At 45.1% G+C, this 24,118-nt stretch overlaps 1 protein-coding gene across 1 annotated transcript in view; it reads left to right on the top strand.

The window, feature by feature from the left end:
* The window catches only part of LOC106579725 (transient receptor potential cation channel subfamily A member 1), a 66,725-nt gene that overhangs the window by 14,383 nt on the left and 28,224 nt on the right, over positions 1–24,118 (top strand). The window contains exons 4-10 of the mRNA XM_082966022.1: positions 3,146–3,253; positions 4,217–4,325; positions 5,364–5,509; positions 11,476–11,612; positions 18,944–18,992; positions 19,512–19,611; positions 19,986–20,086. Coding sequence (XP_082822148.1) covers positions 3,146–3,253; positions 4,217–4,325; positions 5,364–5,509; positions 11,476–11,612; positions 18,944–18,992; positions 19,512–19,611; positions 19,986–20,086 — 750 coding nt within the window. The remainder of the gene's footprint in view (positions 1–3,145; positions 3,254–4,216; positions 4,326–5,363; positions 5,510–11,475; positions 11,613–18,943; positions 18,993–19,511; positions 19,612–19,985; positions 20,087–24,118) is intronic.

The raw sequence follows: 24,118 nt of genomic DNA, 5'->3' as shown, positions 1-24,118 counted from the left end.
TTAACTGCCCCACCAAACACCCTAACCCTTACCTGCCCGACTAAATGACCTGCCCTTACCTGCCCCACAAACTACCTGCCCTTACCTGCCCCTAACTGCCCCACCAAACTACCTGCCCTTACCTGCCCCTAACTGCCCCACCAAACTACCTGCCCTTAACTGCCCCACCAAACACCCTAACCCTTACCTGCCCCTAACTGCCCCACAAAACTACCTGCCCTTACCTGCCCCTACCAAACTACCTGCCCTTACCTGCCCCACCAAACTACCTGCCCTTACCTGCCCCACCAAACTACCTGCCCTTACCTGTCCCACCAAACTACCTGCCCTTACCTGCCCCTAACTGCCCCACCAAACTACCTGCCCTTACCTGCCCCACCAAACTACCTGCCCTTACCTGCCCCTAACTGCCCCACCAAACTACCTGCCCTTACCTGCCCCACCAAACTACCTGCCCTTACCTGCCCCACCAAACTACCTGCCCTTACCTGCCCCTAACTGCCCCACCAAACTACCTGCCCTTACCTGCCCCTAACTGCCCCACCAAACTACCTGCCCTTACCTGCCCGACTAAATTACCTGCCCTTACCTGCCCCACCAAACTACCTGCCCTTACCTGCCCCTAACTGCCCCACCAAACTACCTGCCCTTACCTGCCCCACCAAACTACCTGCCCTTACCTGCCCCTAACTGCCCCACCAAACTACCTGCCCTTACCTGCCCCACCAAACTACCTGCCCTTACCTGCCCCACCAAACTACCTGCCCTTACCTGCCCCACCAAACTACCTGCCCTTACCTGCCCCACCAAACTACCTGCCCTTACCTGCCCCACCAAACTACCTGCCCTTACCTGTCCCACTAAAACTACCTGGACTTACCTGCCCCACCAAACTACATGCCCTTACCTGCCCCACCAAACTACCTGCCCTTACCTGCCCCACCAAAATACATGCCCTTACCTGCCCCACCAAACTACCTGCCCTTACCTGCCCCACCAAACTACCTTCCCTTACCTGCCTCACCAAACTACCTGCCCCACCAAACTACCTGCCCTTACCTGCCCCACCAAAATACATGCCCTTACCTGCCCCACCAAACCACCTGCCCTTACCTGCCCCACCAAACTACCTTCCCTTACCTGCCTCACCAAACTACCTGCCCTTACCTGCCCCACCAAACTACCTGCCCTTACCTGCCCCACCAAACTACCTGCCCTTACCTGCCCCACCAAACTACCTGCCCTTACCTGCCCCACCAAACTACCTGCCCTTACCTGCCCCACCAAACTACCTGCCCTTACCTGCCCCACCAAACTACCTGCCCTTACCTGCCCCACCGAACTACCTGCCCTTACCTGCCCCACCAACTCCTCCAACACCCCCAACTGCCTTACCATGGCCTTTTCATTTCCCACCTTGTCCTAAACCAGCGGTGTCAAACTCATTTAGCTGCAGGGCACACATTCAGTATTCAACATTGACCGGAGGGCTACACTGATTTTTTTAAATATTTCCTCACCATCAAAAAAAATATACAAAATAGTCCCCTGCCAGTTTCGGTATTTTTTTTCTTCTCCCTGACTCCAGCTTTCTTATCTGTGAGTATGTTATTTTACCAGGGAAGTTTTACTGAGAACACATTCTCATTTACAGCAACGACTTGGTGAACAGTTACAGGGGAAAAGAGGGGAGGACGGTGTATGAGCCGATTGGAAGATCGTGATTATCAAGAAACGGAATATAATAGATCTTGATGAACTTTGAAACAAACCAGACAAGACAATTTAATTCACACAGTAAAATGGATTTAGTCAATTCAAGCGTTTCAATCTGTCTTCACATCTCACAATGGTGTACGTGCTCCCAAGGTTCTGTGATAATGTCTCGCGCAGGAGAAAGCCATGGATAAGGTGTGTTTGACTCATATGGTCAGCCATCATATGGTCGGCCATCATATGGTCGGCCATCATATGGTCGGCCAACATATGGTCGGCCATCATATGCTCGGCCAACATATGGTCGGCCATCATATGGTCGGCCATCATATGGTCGGCCATCATATGGTCGGCCAACATATGGTCGGCCATCATATGGTCGGCCAACATATGGTCGGCCAACATATGGTCGGCCAACATATGGTCGGCCAACATATGGTCGGCCATCATATGGTCGGCCAACATATGGTCGGCCATCATATGGTCGGCCATCATATGGTCGGCCAACATATGGTCGGCCAACATATGGTCGGCCATCATATGGTCGGCCAACATATGGTCGGCCATCATATGGTCAGCCATCATATGCTCAGCCAACATATGGTCAGCCATCATATGGTCAGCCATCATATGGTCAGCCATCCAGACAATGTCACAAATGGTGATTCAGCCATCACGGGTCTGGCGTCAGCAACTCGCCAGGCGCAACTATCACCTTCTATCATTCCCATATCAAATCACCCATGGGCCGGATTGGTCCCCCTTCACGGGCGGGATCCCCCTGTCAGGGACCCCCCTGTCCTAAACAACAGCTGAAGCTGAGTGTGTGGGCCATTTGTTGAGGGTACGAGGCATCTGGTAACCCAGAGCTGACGGACAATGGATCCAAGACATGTGAATAGATATGGGTGGATGAATGTAATCGATTAGGTCACCCTGGATAGAGACACGTGGGTTCGTGGGTTGCTCTAGTGGGTAAGAGGCATCTGGTAACCCAAGGTTGTGCCAGAGTAAGGGACGATGGATATGGCTTACAAAACAGAATCTGGTCACCCAAAGCCAAGCTTGGTGATGAAGGTTAATGAGGCTGAGCCTCCCCTGACTCTAGGACCTTGTCAGCATTTCTACTGTGTGTTCTGGGGGTGAGAATAGCAGCGGTCCCTGTGTCCCTGTGTCCCTGTGTCCCTGTGGCAGGGAGTAGAAAGAGTAGAAAGAGACAAAGACAGATATGTATCACAGAAGGTTGTTGTTTCCCCAGCTGCTGTTGGTGAACAAATACAATTTCATTAATTCATTAATTAATTCCTATCACATAAGGTTTCATTATTAATGTGTGTGTGTGTGTGTGTGTGTGTGTGTGTGTGTGTGTGTGTGTGTGTGTGTGTGTGTGTGTGTGTGTGTGTGTGTGTGTGTGTGTTGTTTCTCCCAGCTCCTGTTGTCTCACTATAAGACAGAGTCTAACCTAGAAGGAGGTCTTGGCAACACTCCTGTCATGTTAGCCTGCTCCATCAATAATACTGAGGCTCTCTCTATACTGGTGAGAGGAACACTATACTCTCCTCTCTCTCTCTCTCTCTCTCTCTCCTCACTCCCTCTCTCCTCACTCCCTCTCCTCTCTCTCCTCACTCCCTCTCTCCTCACTCCCTCTCTCTCTCTCTCCCTCACTCCCTCTCTCTCTCTCTCCTCACTCCCTCTCTCTCTCTCTCCTCCCCTCCCTCTCTCTCTCTCTCTCTCTCCTCCCCTCCCTACCTCTCTCTCTCCTCCCCTCCCTACCTACCTACCTCTCTCTCTCTCTCTCCCTCTCTCTCTCTCCCTCTTCTCCCCTCCCTCTCTCTCTTCTCCCCTCCCTCTCTCTCTCCTCCCTCCCTCCCTCCCCGCTCTCTCTCTCTCTCTCTCTCTCTCCTCACTCCCTCTCTCTCTCTCTCTCTCTCTCTCTCCTCCCCTCCCTCTCTCTTTCTCTCCTCACTCCCCCCTCTCTCTCTCTCTTCTCCCCTCCCTCTCTCTCTCTCCTCACTCCCTCCCTCCCTCTCTCTCCTCCCCTCCCTCCCTCCCGCTCTCTCTCTCTCTCTCTCCTCACTCCCTCCCTCTCTCTCTCTCTTCTCCCCTCCCTCTCTCTCTCTCTTCTCCCCTCCCTCCCTCTCTCTCTTCTCCCCTCCCTCCCTCTCTCTCTGTCTCTCCTCCCTCCCTCCCACTCTCTCTCTCTCCTCCCTCCCTCTCTCTTCTCCCCTCTCTCTCTCTCTCCTCCCCCCCCTCCCTCTCTCTCTCCTCCCCTCCCTCCCTCAAACAATACTCAATAATCCTGTTTTCATGAGAGAATGTATACAAAATATGTATAATGTTTATAACCAAGAATTAGAATAACGCACACAGCTTCCAGTCTCTCCTAGAATTTAGATGTTACCCAATACAGTATTATTAACTGTCACAATTCTGCTTTGTGTCAATGCTTTATTAAAAACTCCTGACTCTGTCCGTATGCGTCCTACTCCCTGCACTGTAGCTGAGGTATGGGGCGCGGCTCTCCACTCAGAACAAACTGGGCCACTATGCTATCCACGCAGCTGCCTTCGCAGGCTCAAAGAAGGCCATGGATGTCATCCTCAAAGCTGGTATGGCATTATGATGAGCAGAATAAAGGATTGCATTTGTATAGGATGCTACACTTGTCCATGGGTGTAAAAAAAAAAAAAAAAAAGCACTTTACTATTGTAAGTTTCCCTTCTCATCCATTACTAGCCTGGTCCCAGATCTGTTTGTGCGCTTTTGTCAATTCCAACGCTGTCCATGTCAAGCCAAACATGTTAGCATGATAGCATGTTAGCATGTTAGCATGATAGCATGTTAGCATGATAGCATGATAGCTTGATAGCACAAACAGGCTAATACCCAGGCTAATCCCTTACCAATGTTACCATCTTTGTCAAAATCAAATTTAATTTAATTGGTGTACAGCGTATTATTGTTTGATTCTGATACTTTCTTAGTGGGAAAATCTGACCTAATTTTTCTACAAGTTTCCAAAGTCGTAAATTTCATAGTTTACAAGTTCTCTTGAACAAGACATGATACACAGTGGCCATTTTGTGTCAGTATACAGGATCTTTGTTACTGATACATGGGAGCCATTTGGTGCCTAAATGGTCATCTAGGGAGCCACACAAACCAGAGACCTCAGCACAGACGCACTGTTTACCTAACCTGGGAGGTCTGCAGCTGAGTCATACATAACAGGACATTGATGTGTTTTAGTACGACAGAAAAATATTTTGAAAAGCTTCTGTGGTTGTCAGTTTTGGACCAAATAGGAATTGACATTCTTTAAGGCCAGGCTTAGCCAGATCTCCACAGATGGCATGACTAAAGGGGAAATGAGTTGAGTTAGAAGTCTCACGTGTTTGTTCAGTTGTCACCCTAGTTTACATTACACTGTGAAACCAAACACAACAATGTTTTGAGTTATTCATTTGAACAGGATATACCGTAACGCTTCAGAAATTCAACTCAATACATCTGTCCACTTAGTTCTCAATAGTCCTTATTCAAGGAAAGGAGACGAGGAGAGGAAACCACTGTAGATGATGAGTCCTCTGTATGTAGCATCCTGTCCAGGGGGGGTGTACTCGTACATAACTGGTTTTCTTTTCCAGGAGAGGAGATGGGTCATTCAATAGAGGAGCACATTAACTTCCTGGATAAGTCGTGCAGTAGTCCACTTCACCTGGCGGTCAGGGGAGGAAACATGGACATCATTGAGTTCTGCATCCACAAAGGAGCCAAGATCGACCAGCAACAGGTACATTAAGATGGGGAGGCAGGTAGACTAGTGGTTAGAGTGTAGAGGTGGCAGGTAGCCTAGTGGTTAGAGTGTAGAGGTGGCAGGTAGTCTAGTGGTTAGAGTGTAGAGGTGACAGGTAGTCTAGTGGTTAGAGTGTAGAGGTGGCAGGAAGCCTAGTGGTTAGAGTGTAGAGGTGGCAGGTAGACTAGTGGTTAGAGTGTAGAGGTGGCAGGTAGCCTAGTGGTTAGAGTGTAGAGGTGGCAGGTAGTCTAGTGGTTAGAGTGTAGAGGTGGCAGGTAGTCTAGTGGTTAGAGTGTAGAGGTGGCAGGTAGACTAGTGGTTAGAGTGTAGAGGTGGCAGGTAGCGTAGTGGTTAGAGCGTTGGACTAGTAACCAGCAGGTAGCCTAGTGGTTAGAGTGTAGAGGTGGCAGGTAGCCTAGTGGTTAGAGTGTAGAGGTGGCAGGTAGCTAGTGGTTAGAGTGTAGAGGTGGCAGGTAGCCTAGTGGTTAGAGTGTAGAGGTGGTAGGTAGCCTAGTGGTTAGAGTGTAGAGGTGGCAGGTAGTCTAGTGGTTAGAGTGTAGAGGTGGCGGGTAGCCTAGTGGTTAGAGTGTAGAGGTGGCAGGTAGCCTAGTGGTTAGAGTGTAGAGGTGGCAGGTAGTCTAGTGGTTAGAGTGTAGAGGTGGCAGGTAGCCTAGTGGTTAGAGTGTAGAGGTGGCAGGTAGTCTAGTGGTTAGAGTGTAGAGGTGGCAGGTAGCCTAGTGGTTAGAGTGTAGAGGTGGCAGGTAGCCTAGTGGTTAGAGTGTAGAGGTGGCAGGTAGCCTAGTGGTTAGAGTGTAGAGGTGGCAGGTAGCCTAGTGGTTAGAGTGTAGAGGTGGCAGGTAGCCTAGTGGTTAGAGTGTAGAGGTGGCAGGTAGTCTAGTGGTTAGAGTGTAGAGGTGGCAGGTAGCCTAGTGGTTAGAGTGTAGAGGTGGCAGGTAGTCTAGTGGTTAGAGTGTAGAGGTGGCAGGTAGCCTAGTGGTTAGAGTGTAGAGGTGGCAGGTAGCCTAGTGGTTAGAGTGTAGAGGTGGCAGGTAGCCTAGTGGTTAGAGTGTAGAGGTGGCAGGTAGTCTAGTGGTTAGAGTGTAGAGGTGGCAGGTAGCCTAGTGGTTAGAGTGTAGAGGTGGCAGGTAGCCTAGTGGTTAGAGTGTAGAGGTGGCAGGTAGCCTAGTGGTTAGAGTGTAGAGGTGGCAGGTAGCCTAGTGGTTAGAGTGTAGAGGTGGCAGGTAGTCTAGTGGTTAGAGTGTAGAGGTGGCAGGTAGTCTAGTGGTTAGAGTGTAGAGGTGGCAGGTAGCCTAGTGGTTAGAGTGTAGAGGTGGCAGGTAGCCTAGTGGTTAGAGTGTAGAGGTGGCAGGTAGCCTAGTGGTTAGAGTGTAGAGGTGGCAGGTAGCCTAGTGGTTAGAGTGTAGAGGTGGCAGGTAGCCTAGTGGTTAGAGTGTAGAGGTGGCAGGTAGCCTAGTGGTTAGAGTGTAGAGGTGGCAGGTAGTCTAGTGGTTAGAGTGTAGAGGTGGCAGGTAGTCTAGTGGTTAGAGTGTAGAGGTGGCAGGTAGCCTAGTGGTTAGAGCGTAGAGGTGGCAGGTAGCCTAGTGGTTAGAGTGTAGAGGTGGCAGGTAGTCTAGTGGTTAGAGTGTAGAGGTGGCAGGTAGTCTAGTGGTTAGAGTGTAGAGGTGGCAGGTAGTCTAGTGGTTAGAGTGTAGAGGTGGCAGGTAGTCTAGTGGTTAGAGTGTAGAGGTGGCAGGTAGCCTAGTGGTTAGAGTGTAGAGGTGGCAGGTAGCCTAGTGGTTAGAGTGTAGAGGTGGCAGGTAGACTAGTGGTTAGAGTGTAGAGGTGGCAGGTAACCTAGTGGTTAGAGTGTAGAGGTGGCAGGTAACCTAGTGGTTAGAGCGTTGGACTAGTAACCGAAAGTTTGCAAGTTTGAATCCCCGAGCTGTCGTTATGCCCCTGAACAAGGCAGTTAACCCACTGTTTCCCGGTAGGCCGTCATTGAAAATAAGAATTTGTTCTTAACTGACTTGCCTAGAAAAATAAAGATTAAATTAAATAAAAAATAAAGACAGGGGATCATGTGGTTGTTTCAGTCACCATTATTTGAATCAATATCGGCCTATATAGCCCTACAACAGCCACATTTCAGTCAGTCTAAATACAATAAATGATCAAAAACGTTTCCCAAATGTAGTAGCTATCACACGGATGACGCAAACCATGAACATTCTTCGGTTTGTGATAATTATTTCTCCTACTTTTGAAAAATTATTGTAAATAGAATTTTACTTACAGTAGGGGATTTTTCCCTATATAGTGCTCTACTTTAGACGAGGGCCTTATTTGCACTTGTGCACAAGTGCACTTTAAAGGGAATAGGGTGCCATTAAGGACGTATTTCCAGTTCAGATGCAGGACGAGAAGTCTAGAGAGTCCAGAGAGACAGTAATAGACCCAGATAATAATAACTTCCACTTCCTGTACTGACCTCCACTTCCTGTACTGTACTGACCTCCACTTATTAATGTACTGTACTGACCTCCACTTCCTGTACTGTACTGACCTCCACTTCCTGTACTGATCTCCACTTCCTGTACTGTACTGACCTCCACTAATTAATGTACTGTACTGACCTCCACTTCCTGTACTGTACTGACCTCCACTTCCTGTACTGTACTGACCTCCACTTATTAATGTACTGTACTGACCTCCACTTCCTGTACTGTACTGACCTCCACTTATTAATGTACTGAACTGACCTCCACTTCCTGTACTGTACTGACCTCCACTTATTAATGTACTGTACTGACCTCCACTTCCAGTACTGATCTCCACTTCCTGTACTGTACTGACCTCCACTTATTAATGTACTGTACTGACCTCCACTTCCTGTACTGTACTGACCTCCACTTATTAATGTACTGTACTGACCTCCACTTCCAGTACTGATCGCCACTTCCTGTACTGTACTGACCTCCACTTATTAATGTACTGTACTGACCTCCACTTCCTGTACTGTACTGACCTCCACTTCCTGTACTGTACTGACCTCCACTTCCTGTACTGTACTGTACTGACCTCCACTTCCTGTACTGTACTAATCTCCACTTCCTGTACTGTACTGACCTCCACTTCCTGTACTGTACTGACCTCCACTTATTAATGTACTGAACTGACCTCCACTTCCTGTAGTGTACTGACCTCCACTTATTAATGTACTGAACTGACCTCCACTTCCTGTACTGTACTGACCTCCACTTATTAATATACTGTACTGACCTCCACTTCCTGTACTGTACTGACCTCCACTTCCTGTACTGTACTGATATTCACTTATTAATGTACTGTACTGACCTCCACTTCCTGTACTGTACTGACCTCCACTTATGAATGTACTGTACTGACCTCCACTTCCAGTACTGATCTCCACTTCCTGTACTGTACTGACCTCCACTTCCAGTACTGACCTCCACTTCCTGTACTGTACTGACCTCCACTTCCTGTACTGTTCTGTATGTGGTGTGGAGGTGAGGAGAGTGACCTCTGCTCTGTTCCTGCCATTCATGAATATCTCATTAAAATGCTTGTATTACCCCGTGTCTATGGGACATATCCGTGTCTATGGGACATATCCGTGTCTATGGGACATCCGTGTCTATGGGACATCCGTGTCTATGGGACATCTGTGTCTATGGGACATATCCGTGTCTATGGGACATCCATGTCTATGGGACATATACGTGTCTCTGGGACATATACGTGTCTATGGGACATCCGTGTCTATGGGACATCTGTGTCTATGGGACATCCGTGTTTATTGGGACATCCGTGTCTATGGGACATATACGTGTCTATGGGACATCCGTGTCTATGGGACATATACGTGTCTATGGGACATCCGTGTCTATGGGACATATCCGTGTCTATGGGACATATCCGTGTCTATGGGACATATCCGTGTCTATGGGACATATACGTGTCTATGGGACATCCGTGTCTATGGGACATATATGTGTCTATGGGACATATCCGTGTCTATGGGACATCCGTGTCTATGGGACATATACGTGTCTATGGGACATCTGTGTCTATGGGACATATCTGTGTCTATGGGACATATCTGTGTCTATGGGACATATCCGTGTCTATGGGACATCCGTGTCTATGGGACATATCCGTGTCTATGGGACATCCGTGTCTATGGGACATCCGTGTCTATGGGACATATCCGTGTCTATGGGACATCTGTGTCTATAGGACATCCGTGTCTATGGGACATATACGTGTCTATGGGACATCTGTGTCTATGGGACATATACGTGTCTATGGGACATATACGTGTCTATGGGACATATACGTGTCTATGGGACATATACGTGTCTATGGGACATCCGTGTCTATGGGACATATACGTGTCTATGGGACATATCTGTGTCTATGGGACATATCCGTGTCTATGGGACATATCCGTGTCTATGGGACATATACGTGTCTATGGGACATCCGTGTCTATGGGACATATACGTGTCTATGGGACATATCCGTGTCTATGGGACATCCGTGTCTATGGGACATATACGTGTCTATGGGACATCTGTGTCTATGGGACATATCTGTGTCTATGGGACATATCTGTGTCTATGGGACATATCCGTGTCTATGGGACATCCGTGTCTATGGGACATATCCGTGTCTATGGGACATCCGTGTCTATGGGACATCCGTGTCTATGGGACATATCCGTGTCTATGGGACATCCGTGTCTATGGGACATATACGTGTCTATGGGACATCTGTGTCTATGGGACATATACGTGTCTATGGGACATATCCGTGTCTATGGGACATATCCGTGTCTATGGGACATATCCGTGTCTATGGGACATATCCGTGTCTATGGGACATATACGTGTCTATGGGACATATCCGTGTCTATGGGACATCCGTGTCTATGGGACATATCCGTGTCTATGGGACATATCCGTGTCTATGGGACATCTGTGTCTATGGGACATCTGTGTCTATGGGACATATCCGTGTCTATGGGACATCTGTGTCTATGGGACATCCGTGTCTATGGGACATCTGTGTCTATGGGACATATCCGTGTCTATGGGACATATCCGTGTCTATGGGACATATCCGTGTCTATGGGACATATCCGTGTCTATGGGACATATCCGTGTCTATGGGACATATCCGTGTCTATGGGACATATCCGTGTCTATGGGACATATCCGTGTCTATGGGACATATCTGTGTCTATGGGACATATCCGTGTCTATGGGACATATACGTGTCTATGGGACATATCTGTGTCTATGGGACATATCCGTGTCTATGGGACATATCCGTGTCTATGGGACATATCCGTGTCTATGGGACATATCCGTGTCTATGGGACATATACGTGTCTATGGGACATATCCGTGTCTATGGGACATATCCGTGTCTATGGGACATATACGTGTCTATGGGACATATACGTGTCTATGGGACATATCCGTGTCTATGGGACATATACGTGTCTATGGGACATCTGTGTCTATCTCTTTCCTCTATTTCTATGAGTGGTACTGTAGCGTGCATGGTTACACATACACAAGTAGAAACAGGGAAAATAGGTCTGTGTTTTCTGAAATGTTTGTCACATTTCTGTGTCGGATATTCCATGATATACTTAACCTGTGTTTGTGTCTGTGTGTCTGTGTCTCTGTGTGTCTGTGTGTGTGTCTGTCTGTGTGTGTGTCTGTGTCTCTGTGTGTCTGTCTGTGTCTGTGTCTGTGTGTCTGTCTGTGTCTGTGTCTGTGTGTGTGTCTGTGTGTGTGTGTCTGTGTGTGTGTGTGTGTGTGTGTGTCTGTGTGTGTGTGTGTCTGTATGTGTCTGTGTCTGTGTGTGTGTGTCTGTGTGTCTGTGTCTGTGTCTGTGTGTGTGTCTGTCTGTGTGTGTGTACTGTACTCCAGGTGGACGGGTCCACAGCTCTGCACTTTGCCTGTTCCCAGGGAGCTACAGAGGCAGTTAAACTGATTCTGTCCTCCTACATCCGACTGGACAGCATCATTAACCTGCCTGATGGAGCCTGCCAGACACCTCTACACAGGTGAGAGACTTTCTTTCATCCATTTTTATCTTATTTTGTTCATATATTTATTAGACTCATGTATTTATTCATTTATTTATGTATTTATTTATTTTGCTCCCCAGTATTTCTACTTTGCACATTCACCTACTGCAAATCTACAATTCCAGTGTTTTTTAATTGCTATATTGTATTTACTTTGCCACCATGGCCTTTTTTGCCTTTACCTCCCTTATCTCACCTCATTTACTCACATTGTACATAGACTTATTTTTCTATTGTGTTATTGACTGTATGTTTGTTTTACTCCATGTGTAACTTTGTGTTGTTGAATGTTGTCGAACTGCTTTGCTTCATCTTGGCCAGGTCGCAATTGTAAATGAGAACTTGTTCTCAACTTGCCTACCTGGTTAAATAAAGGTGAAATTAAATTGTAAAATTATTCATGATAACCAGACATCGACATTCCATTCTATTGTCAACAGAACCAGACATCGTTCAGGAGTCAGAACAACGTTTAAAAAAAGGAAACATTTAATCACAGCGTAATGGGCTGTGACCTCACAACTCGCCTAATACCTATGTTTGTGCCCTAAAAAGGCACCCTGTTTCCTGTTTAGTGAACTACTTTTGACTAGAACCGTAGTGTGCCATTTAGGATGCAAGTCCTAGTTGTACCTCTTGTCCTTTGTCTTTATGACCAGTAACCACGGTAACTGCAGTGTTCGTGTGTGTGTGTGTGTGTGTGTGTGGTGTGTGTGTGTGTGTGTGTAAAGAGGGGAAATGACTCGGCAACACCTGGTTAATACCCACATCATAACTACCGTCATAAAAAAAATTGAATGATACATAGAAAAAGTTCATGTGAAGAGAGTTTGTCATGACTGGTTTTTTTTAAATATTAGTGATCATAAAGATATGCCTCAGTCTCACATCCCCTCTGTATCTAACGGCTATGTGTGTTGGCACTGGAAGCTACAGTAAGTACACTGGAAAAAGTACAGCTTTTTAAATATTTAGCTGTTTTACCCTGTATTCTTCAGCTAACAAATATGAACCCGTTAAACAAATCCTGTTTGAAGTCAATGGAAAATCAAACCCTCGTTATCCTATTAACTTCATATCTACATTGATCAATCAAATAAACTAGCCATTATGTAATGTAGTCCATAGTTTGAGAATGAGTTCGAATGAACATGTCAATATTCTACCAGGCTAGTGTCCTGGGCTGTCACCTGTCTAGTTCTAAAGATCAGTACAGAGCAAGGAAAGGAGGTGAGTGGAGGAAGCCACTTTAGACCATATAGGATGTACTGAATCATTGGATACTCTGACCCCTGGGCTATGAACTTTGACTTTTAAAGCCTTCCTTTCCGTCTTCTGGACGACCCTGGATTAACCCCCCTCCCCACCCACCCCATACCAACTCCCTACACAAGTGTTCGTTGTTGTAATATCCCAAAGGGACGTGGCCATTTCACCAATTAAGGATTCCAGCTTTAAAGGTTTATACTCTATATCTAGGTATCTACTGTATGTATGTATGTATGTATGTATGTGTATAGTTATCTATCTACACTGAAAAAAAATATGAACACAAATGTAAAGGGTTGGTCCCATGTTTCATGATCTGAAATAAATTTTAAAAAATCACAGAAATATTCCATGTGCACAAAAAAAGTATTTCTCAAATTTTGTGCACAGATTTGTTTATATCCCTCTAAGGAATTATAATGACACCGGCAGACATGACAGCTCTGCTTCTAGCTCCTAAGCAACATTGCAGTACTTTGTTTTTTTTGTGTATGATGTCTTACAATATTAGCCCAGAACGTTTATTGTGTTATTACCTACAGGCGTAAAAAAACTTTTGGATATCAGAGAGATGGTAACTCAACAGAATTACAACCAGGACTACGACTTTCCCGAATTGGATCATTTGTTCGCACGCCCCAGGGCAATTTAATTTAACCCAGAGGCTGCTCCAACACACCGCCGGCAGAGAAGAGGTATTCGGAGTGGACTTCTAGACTGACTCAGGAGACGGGTACACCATCCACTATTTCCGAGTATATTACTCGCTAATGTTCAGTCTGTGAACAATAAAGTAGACCAGCTCAGGGCGAGGATCTCCTTCCACAGAGACATAAGGGGCTGTAACATACTCTGTTTCACGGAATCATGGCTCTCTCCGGATATACTGTCCCTGTCCATACAGCCAGCTGGGTTCTCAGTACATCGCGCAGACAGGAATAAAGAACTCTGCGGGAAGAAGAAAGGCAGGGGTGTATGTTTCATGATCAACCATTCATGGTGTGATTGTGATAGCGTACAGAAACTCAAGGCAATTAGTTCACCGGACCTAGAATACCTCACAATCAAATGCCGACCATATTACCTCCCAAGATAATTCTCTTCGGTTATAGTCACCGCCGTGTATATTCCCCTTCAAGCCGATAGCATGACTGCCATCAAGGAACTACACTAGACTTTATGCATACTGGAAACCACATACCCTGAGGCCGCATTTATAGTAGCTGGGGATTTTAACAAAGCTAATTTGAGGAAAACGCTATCGAAGTTCTATCAACACATTGACTGTAGTACTCGCGCTGGGAAAACACTTGACCACTGCTATTCTCTCTACTGGGATGCCTACAAGGCCCTCCTCCGCCCTCCCTTTGGCAAATCAGATCATGTCTCCAATTTTCTCCTCCCTTCCTATTGGCAGAAACTCAAACAGGAAGTACAAGTGCTAAGGTATATTGGATGCAGGTCTGACCAATCGTAATCCATGCTTCAAGATTGTTTTGATCACGTGGACTGGGATTTTCCATGTAGCCTCGGATAATAACATTGATGTGTACACAAACATGGTGACAGAGTTCATCAGTATGTGTAAAGGGGACGTTGTTCCCACTGTGACTAGTAAAACCAACCCAAACCAGAAACCGTGGCTAGATGGCAGCATTCGCGCTAAACTGAAAGCACAAACCACCGCATTTAACCATGGCAAGGCGACTGGGAATATGGCCGAATACAAACAGTGTAGTAATTCCCTCCGTAAGGCAATCAAACAGGCAAAACGTCAGTACAGAGACAAACGTGGAGTCGCAATTCAACGGCTCCAAAGGTAACTGAACTAAATGAATATCGCCCCGTAGCACTAACTTCTGTCATCATGAAGTGCTTTGAGAGGCTAGTTAAGGATCATGTCACCTCTGCCTTATCTGCCACCCTAGACCCAGTTCAATTTGCTTACCGCCCCAATCAATCCACAGACGATGCAATCACCATCGCACTGCACACTGCCCTATCCCACCTGGACAAGAGGAATACCTATGTAAGAATGCAGTTCATTGACTAAAGCACAACCTTCAACACCATAGTACCCTCTAAGCTCATCATTAAGCTTGTGGCCTTGGGTCTGAACACCGCCCTGTGCAACCCAGTCCTGGACTTCCTGATGGGCCGCCCCCAGGTGGTGAAGGTAGGAAACAACCCCCTCCACTTCACTGATCCTCAACACAGGGGCCCTTCAAGAGTGCGTGCTCAGCCCCCTCCTTTACTCCCTGTTCACCCATGACTGTGTGGCCACACACGCCTCCAACTCAGTCATCAGGTTTGCAAAGGACACAACCATATTAGGCCTGATTACCAACAATGACGAGACAGCCTACAGGGAGGAGGTGAGAGCCCTGGTGGAGTGGCGCCAGGAAAATAACCTCTCCCTCAATGTCAAAAAAACGAAGGAGCTGATTGTGGACTTAACAGAGGGAGCACATCCCTATACACATTGGCGGCAGTGGAGAAGGTACGTCCAACCAGCTTCATAACCGCAGACCACGTGTAACTCCCTGGACCTCCACATCTGGATTGTCTGAGGGGGGGGGGGGGGGGGGGGCTGGCTGCCAAGTGGGTGGACATAAGCCCTCCCAGGCCCACCAATGGCTGCACCCCTGCCCAGTCAAGTGAAATCCATAGATTGGGGACTAATGCATTTATTTAATATGACTGATCTCCTTATTGGAATGTAACTCAGTAAAATCTTTGAAATTGTTGCATTAACATTTTTATTGAGTGCCTTTGGAAAGTATTCAGAATCCTTGACTTTTTCCACATTTTGTTACGTTACAACCTTATTCTATAATGGATTAAATAGTTTTTTTTTCCCTTTCATCAATCTACACACAATACCAATCTACACACAATACCCCATAATGACAAAGCAAAAACAGTTTTTTTGGAAAATTAAATTATAAAATAAAAAAAAACTGAAATTTCACATTTACATAAATATTCAGACCCTTTACTCAGTACTTTGTTGAAGCACCTTTGGCAGTGATTACAGCCTCGAGTCTTCTTGGGTATGACGCTACAAGATTGGCACACCTGTATTTGGAGAGTTTCTCCCATTCTTCTCTGCAGATCCTCTCAAGCTCTGTGAGGTTGGATGGGGAATGTCGCTGCACAGCTATTTTCAGATCTCTCCAGAGACAATCGATCGGGTTCAAGCTGGCCCACTCAAGGACATTCAGAGACTTGTTACCGAAGCCACTACTATGTTGTCTTGGATTTGTACTTAGGGTCATTGTCCTTTTGGAAGGTGAACCTTCACCTGAGTCTGAGGTCCTGAGCGCTCTGGAGCAGGTTTTCATCAAGGGTCTCTCTCTACTTTGCTCCGTTCATCTTTGCCTCAATCCTGACAAGTCTCCCAGTCCCTGGCATTGAAAACATTCCCACAGCATGATGCTGCCGCCACCATGCTTCACCGTAGGGATGGTGCCAGGTTTCCTCTAGACGTGAAACTTGGTATACAGGCCAAAGAGTTGAATCTTGGTTTCATCAGACCAGAGAATCTTGTTTCTCATGTTCTGAGAGTTCTTTAGGTTCCTTTTTCAAACTCCAAGCAGGCTGTCATGTGCCTTTAACTGAGGAGTGTCTTCCATCTTGCCACTCTACCATAAAGGCCTAATTGGTGGAGTACTGCAGCGATGGTTGTACTTCTGGAAGGTTCTCTCATCTCCACAGAGGAACTCTGGAGCTCTGTCAGAGAGACCATCGGGTTCTTTGTCTCCTCCCTGACCAAGGCCCTTCTCCCCCGATTGCTCAGTTTTGCCGGGTGGGCAGCTCTAGGAAGAGTCTTGGTGGTTCCAAAAGTCTTCCATTTAAGAATGATGGAGGCCACTGTGTTCTTGGGGACCTTCGGTGGTGCTGAAATTATTTGGTACCCTTCCCCAGATCTGTGCCACGACAAAATCCTGTCTCGGAGCTCTAAGGACAATTCTTTCGACCTCATGGCTTGGTTTTTGCTCTGACATGCACTGTCAACTGTGGGACATTATACAGACAGGTGTGTACCTTTCCAAATTATGTCAAATCAATTAAATTCACCATAGATGGACTCCAATCAAGTTGTAGAAACATCTCAAGGATGATCAATGGAAACAGGATGCACCTGAGCTCAATTTCGAGGCTCATAGCAAAGGGTCTGAATACTTATGTAAGTAGGGTATTTCTGTTTTTAATTTTTAATACATTTGCAAACATTTCTAAAAAACTATTTTCAGTTTGTTATTATCGGGTTAAATATATATACAGTTGAAGTTGGAAGTTTACATACACTTAGTTTGGAGTCATTAAAACTTGTTTTTCTACCACTCCACAAATTTCTTGTTAGCAAAACTATAGTTTTGGCAAGTCGGTTAGGACATCTACTTTGTGCATGACACAAGTCATTTTTCCGACAGACAGATTATTCACTTATAATTCACTGTATCACAATTCCAGTGGGACAGAAGTTTTCATACACTAAGTTGACTGTGCCTTTAAACAGCTTGAAAAATTCCAGAAAATGATGTCATGGCTTTAGAAGCTTCTGATAGGCTAATTGACATCATTTGAGTCAATTGGAGGTGTACCGGTGGATGTATTTCAAGGCCTACCTTCAAACTCAGTGCCTCTTTGCTTGACATCATGGGAAAATCAAAATAAATCAGCCAAGACCTCAGAAAAAATATTGTAGACCTCCACATGTCTGGTTCATCATTGGGAGCAAACGCCTGAAGGTACCACGTTCATCTGTACAAACAATAGTATGCAAGTATTAACACTATGGGACCATACAGCCATCATACCGCTCAGGAAGGAGACACGTTCTGTCTCCTAGAGATGAATGTACTTTGGTGCGAAAAGTGCAAATCAATCCCAGAACAACAGCAAAGGACCTTGTCAAGATGCTGGAGGAAACAGGTACAAAAGTATCTATATCCACAGTAAAACGAGTCCTATATCGACATAACCTGAAAGGCCTCTCAACAAGGAAGAAGCCACTGCTCCAAAACCGCCATTAAAAAAGCCAGACTACGGTTTGCAACTGCACATGGGGACAAAGATCGTACTTTTCGGATAAATGTCCTCTGGTCTGATGAGGAATGGGCCAAAATTCACCCAAGCTTGTGGAATGCAACCCGAAAGTTTTGACCCACTGTAACGGTTGCCGTCGGGAATGGAGGACCAAAACGCAGCAGGAATGTGGATGCTCATCTTGTATTTATTTTAAACTAAAGAGAGCACCAAAATAACAAAAACGAAGAACTCACGAACAACAAAACAGTCTTGTCAGGCTTACACACGGCAAAACAGGAAACAATCTCCCACAAACACTTAACCAAACACATACCCATATATAGGACTCTCAATCAGAGGCAACTAGAAAACACCTGCCTCCAATTGAGAGTCCAACCCCAATAAACTAGACAAAGAAATGCAAAAGAATAGAGACCACATAGAAATACAAACCTAGAACATAACCCCAAAAACCCGGAAATAATAAATCAAATACCCTACTACATAAAACACCACCCCGAACCACATAAACAAAATACCCTCTGCCACGTGACACCCACGTTTAACAATTTAAAGGCAATGCTACCAAATACTAATTGAGTGCATGTAAACTTCTGACCCACTGGGAATGTGATGAAAGAAATAAAAGCTGAAATAAATCATTCTCTCTACTATTATTCTGATATTTCACATTCTTAAAATAAAGTGGTGATCCTAACTGACCTCAGACAGGGACTTTTTACTAGGATTAAATGTCAGGAATTGTGAAAAACTGAGTTTAAATGTATTTGGTTAAGGTGTATGTAAAGTACAGACTTCAACTGTATGTGTAGTTATCAGAGTTTAAAAAATATATATATTTATCCATTTTAGAATAAGGCTGTAATGTAACAAAATGTGGAAAAACTAAATGTTTTCTGAAGGCACTGTATATTGGGCAAAGGGCAGCGTAAGCAAACAAGAGCCTGTTTATAGCTGTGATATAATGTATGTTATTTTTCCAGGGCAACTATATTTGATCACACAGAATTGGCGGAGTACCTCATTTCGAAGGTAAATACAGTACACAAGCACTCACACACACACACACACACACACACACACACACACACACACACACACACACACACACACACACACACACACACACACACACACACACACACACACACACACACACACACACATACACACACACACACACACACACACACACACACACACACACACACGAGTTGGCGGATACCTAATTTCAAAGGTAAATACAGTACACAAGCACTCAAACACATATACACACACACACACACCAGAGTTGGCGGACACCTAATTTCAAAGGTAAACACACTACAAGAATATGGCCCATAAACTATCCCATATAAGGTGCCGGTTTGAGCTACTGTAACTGTATAGCAATATTTTCTTTCCAAATGGCACTATCTTTCCTGTATAGTGCATAGTTTTGACCAGGGCCTATGAGACCTGTTTGACCAGGGGCACTGGTCAAAAGTAGTGCACTATATAGGGAATAGGTTGCCATTTGGGACTCAACTGTATTGAATTCTGTGTTGACAGGGTGCAGACATTGACTACATAGACTGTAAAGGTCTTTCCCCACTGCTGCTGGCTACTAACTGTGGAGCCTGGAGAACTGTGGCTCTTCTGCTGTCCAAAGGTCAGCTGTTACAGATTCAGAGTGTTTAATGGTCACATGCACAGGGTTGCAGGTGGGACTACATGGTACAATAACTGAATAAAAATTCAACATGTCAAACTCAGATTTTGAAGTGTTTGTGTGTGTGTCTGTGTTTGCGTGTGTGTGTCGTGAGTGTGTGTGTGTTTGTGTCTGTGTGTGTGTGTGTGTGTGTCTGTGTGTGTGTGTGAGTGTGAGTGTGTGTGTGTGTGTGTGTGTTGTGTCTGTGTGTCTGTGTGTGTGTGTGTGTGTGTGTGTGTGTGTGTGTGTGTGTGTGTGTGTGTGTGTGCTGTGTGTCTGTGTGTGTGTGTGTGTGTGTGTGTGTGTGTCTGTCTGTGTGTTTGTGTCTTTTTCAGGTGCCAACGTGAACATAAAGGACAAATCAGGATGTAACTTCCTCCACCTGACCATCCTGCAACCCAAAGGCCTCAAAAACCTTTCCAGAGACATCTTACAGGTACCGGATGTCCAATGGTAGTAGTGCTTGGGGAAATATATATTGTCACGGAAACTTAAGCGTAGGAATAGTTGTTGAAATTCATTAAGGTTAGAGAATAGCTGCCATTTTACGGACATTTTGCCGTTTTTTTCACTACCTTGACATTTTGGCTTCTACAGATATTTCTGTAATAGGCCCCATCAAGTGTTTTAGATTTATTGATTCAGAAATATAACGTCAAAACAAACTTTTGAGACACTTATATGAGTGATAATAATTAGGTTTGTCCTATTTCACTGCTGTACAAGTGCGAATTTGATATATATTTTTTTTCTCACAGCCATTGAGACACCCTCGGGAGTGGGCTCAAGGCCAGCGATCTGCCATTATTGACGGCGACCCTAAAGCTATTAGGGTTAAGTGCCATGGCACAGACAGATTGTTCACCTATTCGGCTAGGGGACTTGGGGATCTGAACCAGAGACCTTGCGGATACTGGCCCAACGCTCCAAGACTACCTACCGCCATAAAGGCCAAAAAATATATTTAAAAAAAACACGTTGAAATTCTTTGTCTTTTGTTGTGAAAAGCACTACAATCCATAATCCAGATTGTGGTTCCCCCGGGTCTTGAGAATTACTGTACCTGTGTTTTGGGGGCAGAGACATCAATGAAATAAACAACTATATACAAATTTGGGACTACTGCCCACATCTGTTTTTCAACAGAACAAAAAACCCAATCACACAGTATTGCCATGTCTGGCTCTCACATTTTGACACAGGTGAAAGCAATTCCTCATGTCTCAGAGGGTCACCCCAGTGATCCCACAGTCACTAGTGGAACTAGGTCCCCATCTACTGGCCTTCATGTCTATTGCACCTCAGGGAAATACAATGCATTTGGAAAGTATTCAGACCACAGTACTACTCTGTGCATCACAGAACGGTTTTAATCTCCATTTTATTGACATTGCTGTGACCAACTGCTACATCATCTACAACAAACTCTGCATACAGTGTCTTCAGAAAGTGTTCATACTACTTGACTTTTTCCACATTTTGTTACGTTACAGCCTTGTTTTAAAATGGATTAAATAGTTTGTTTTTCCTCATAAATCTACACACAATACTCAATAATGACATCACAATACCCCATAATGACATCACAATACTCTATAATGACATCACAATACCCCATAATGACATCGCAATACTCTATAATGACATCACAATACCCCATAATGACATCACAATACTCTATAATGACATCACAATACCCTACCCTGATGTATCCTATCATGATGTAGCCTGTCATGATGTAGCCTATCATGATGTAGCCTGTCTTAACATAAAATAAACCCTGTATCACCAAATGTGTATATTTATCAATAAATAAATAAACAGCGACTTTACCGTTATGCTATCAAAACAGTAAAATAATTAAATGACTTGAATGTTACTATTATCAACACAGTAAAGATTAAATGTTTTTAAATAAATCAAATAGCCAATGGGTTATAACACAGTACATTTTATCCAAATTATACCACAATTATAAAATAGGCCTGCTAACAATTCATTCACAATGAATTTCATCCAGTTCATCATAATAAGAAATCTGTCTTGATCAGATCATCGCCTTCAGCCTCGCTGCTCGTCAAAGTCACGTCTCACGTTTGTTTCGTGGTGAACGATATACTTTCCATATTTCTTCATGCACATAACAAACAAAAACATAATATTTCCCCCGTCACGGACGTGCTGACTCACTGAGGCTTACGGAATGAAACTAAGAATCACAAATTTACTTTCTGTTATTGCCGTTTTCAAATCAACTTGTAACTCGGAAAAACAGTACGTTTCTAAAATGTACCGTTCAGATTTTATTAATATAAATGTAACCACGTTTGCTGCACGGGTGCATCAATCGACTATATTAACTTTTTTTTTAACATAATATGTCTGCCATAATTTCCTATGACAGAAAACAGCTTCTGGACATCAGAACAATGACCTCGATTTGGATGAAGATTTCTACTTCAACGAGTCGACAGCTGTGGATGTACTATTCATTACAGACCAGGCCCTAATCCCCGCGACTCCAAAGAGGATGAGACGGTGCAAGAGAAGCCATCGAGCGTGCTCCCTGACGTGACTAGTCTGCGACTAAATAAACCGACTCTATACTCCATTCTATTGGTAAACGTACAATCACAAAGTTTGAGACTATCCTATCAACGGGACCTGAAGAACTGTAATATCCTATATTTATCAGAGTCATGGCTGAACAAGGACATGTACAATATTCCGGTTTTTAGCTGGTTTTTCTAATTCATCGTCAAGACCGAACGGCAGCAGCTTGGGATAAGGTTAAGGGGGAGGTGTGTGTCTGTTATTATTTGACATTTTATTGAACATTTTATTTAACTAGGCAAGTCAGTTAAGAACAAATTCTTATATACAATGACAGCCTAGGAACAGTGGGTTAACTGCCTTGTTCAGGGGCAGAATGACAGACTTTTACCTTGTCGGCTCTGGGGATTGTTAACAGCAGCTGGTGAGCGATCTCTAATGTTAAGGAAGTCTCAAGGTTTTGGTAGCTTGAGTTAGATTACCTCACGATGCTGGCTCTAAGAACACACTCAACGAGCTGTATCGGGCCATAAGCAAACAAGAAAATGTGCTCCTAGTGACTGATGATTTTAATACAGGGAAACTGGAATCAGCATCAGCAATTTTACCAGCATGTCACCTGTGCAACCAGAGGGGAAAAAAACTCTAAATCACCTTTACTCCACACACAGAAATGCATACAAAGCTCTCCCTCGCCCTCCATTTGGCCAATCTAACCATAACTCTATCCTCCTGATTCCCGCTTACAAGCAAAAACTCAAACAGGAAGTACAAGTGGTCCGATGAAGCGGATTTTCAGCTACAGGACTGTTTCGCTAGCACAGACTGGAATATGTTCCGGAATTCATCCGATAACATCGTGGAGTTTACCACATCAGTCACTGGCTTCACCGTACGTACATATCACAACCAGAAGCCATGGATTACAGGCGACATCCACACTGAGCTAAAGGGCTAGAGCAGCCGCTTTCAAGGAGCAGGACACTAATCCAGGCTCTTATTAGAAATCCCGCTACGACCTCCGACGAGCCATCAAACTGTCAAAATGTCAATACAGGACTAAGATAAAATCCCACTACACCGGTTCTGACACTCGTTGGATTTGGCAGGGCTTGCAAACTATCATGAATTACAAAGGCAAATCCAGCTGCGAGCTGCCCAGTGACGCAAGCCTACCAAATTCTTTCTATGCTCGCTTCGAGGCAAGCAGCACTGAACCATGCATGAGAGCACCAGCTGTTCCAGATGACTGTGTGATCTCGCACTCCATAGCCAATGTGAGTGAGACCTTTAAACAGGTTAACATTCACCAGGCCTCAGGGCTAGACGGATTATCAGGACGCATACTAAGAGAATGCGCTGACCAGCTGGTCTCTCCCTGACCCAGTCTGTAATATCATACACAGAGCATGCGCTAACCAACTGGCAAGTGTCTTCACTGACATTTTCAAACTCTCCCTGTCCCAGTCTGTAATATCTACATGTTTCAAGCAGACCATAATAGTCCATGTGTCAAAGAACGCCAAGGTAACCTATCTAAATGACTATCGCCCCGTTGCACTGACATCTGTTTCCATGAAATGCTTTGAAATGCTGGTTATGGCTCACATCAACATCATCATCCTAGACACCCTGGACCCACCCCTATTCATACAGCTCCAACAGATCCACAAATGAAGCAATCTCTATTACTGTACACTCCACACTGCCTTCTCCCAACTGGGCAAGAGGAACACCTACGTGTGAATGCTGTTTATTGACTATAGCTCAACGTTCAACACCATAGTGCCTCCCAAGCTCATCATGGTAAGGGTAGGCAACAACACATCCCCCACGCTGACCCTCAACACTGGCGTCCCTCAGGGGTGTGTGTTTAGTCCCCTCCTGTACTCCCTGTTCACCCACGACTCCAACA

This window comes from Salmo salar, chromosome 19, assembly GCF_965601325.2.
Source record: "Salmo salar chromosome 19, fSalSal1, whole genome shotgun sequence".
In the NCBI taxonomy this organism is placed as follows: Eukaryota; Metazoa; Chordata; class Actinopteri; order Salmoniformes; family Salmonidae; genus Salmo; species Salmo salar.
This window is presented reverse-complemented; position numbering and strand designations above follow the sequence as displayed.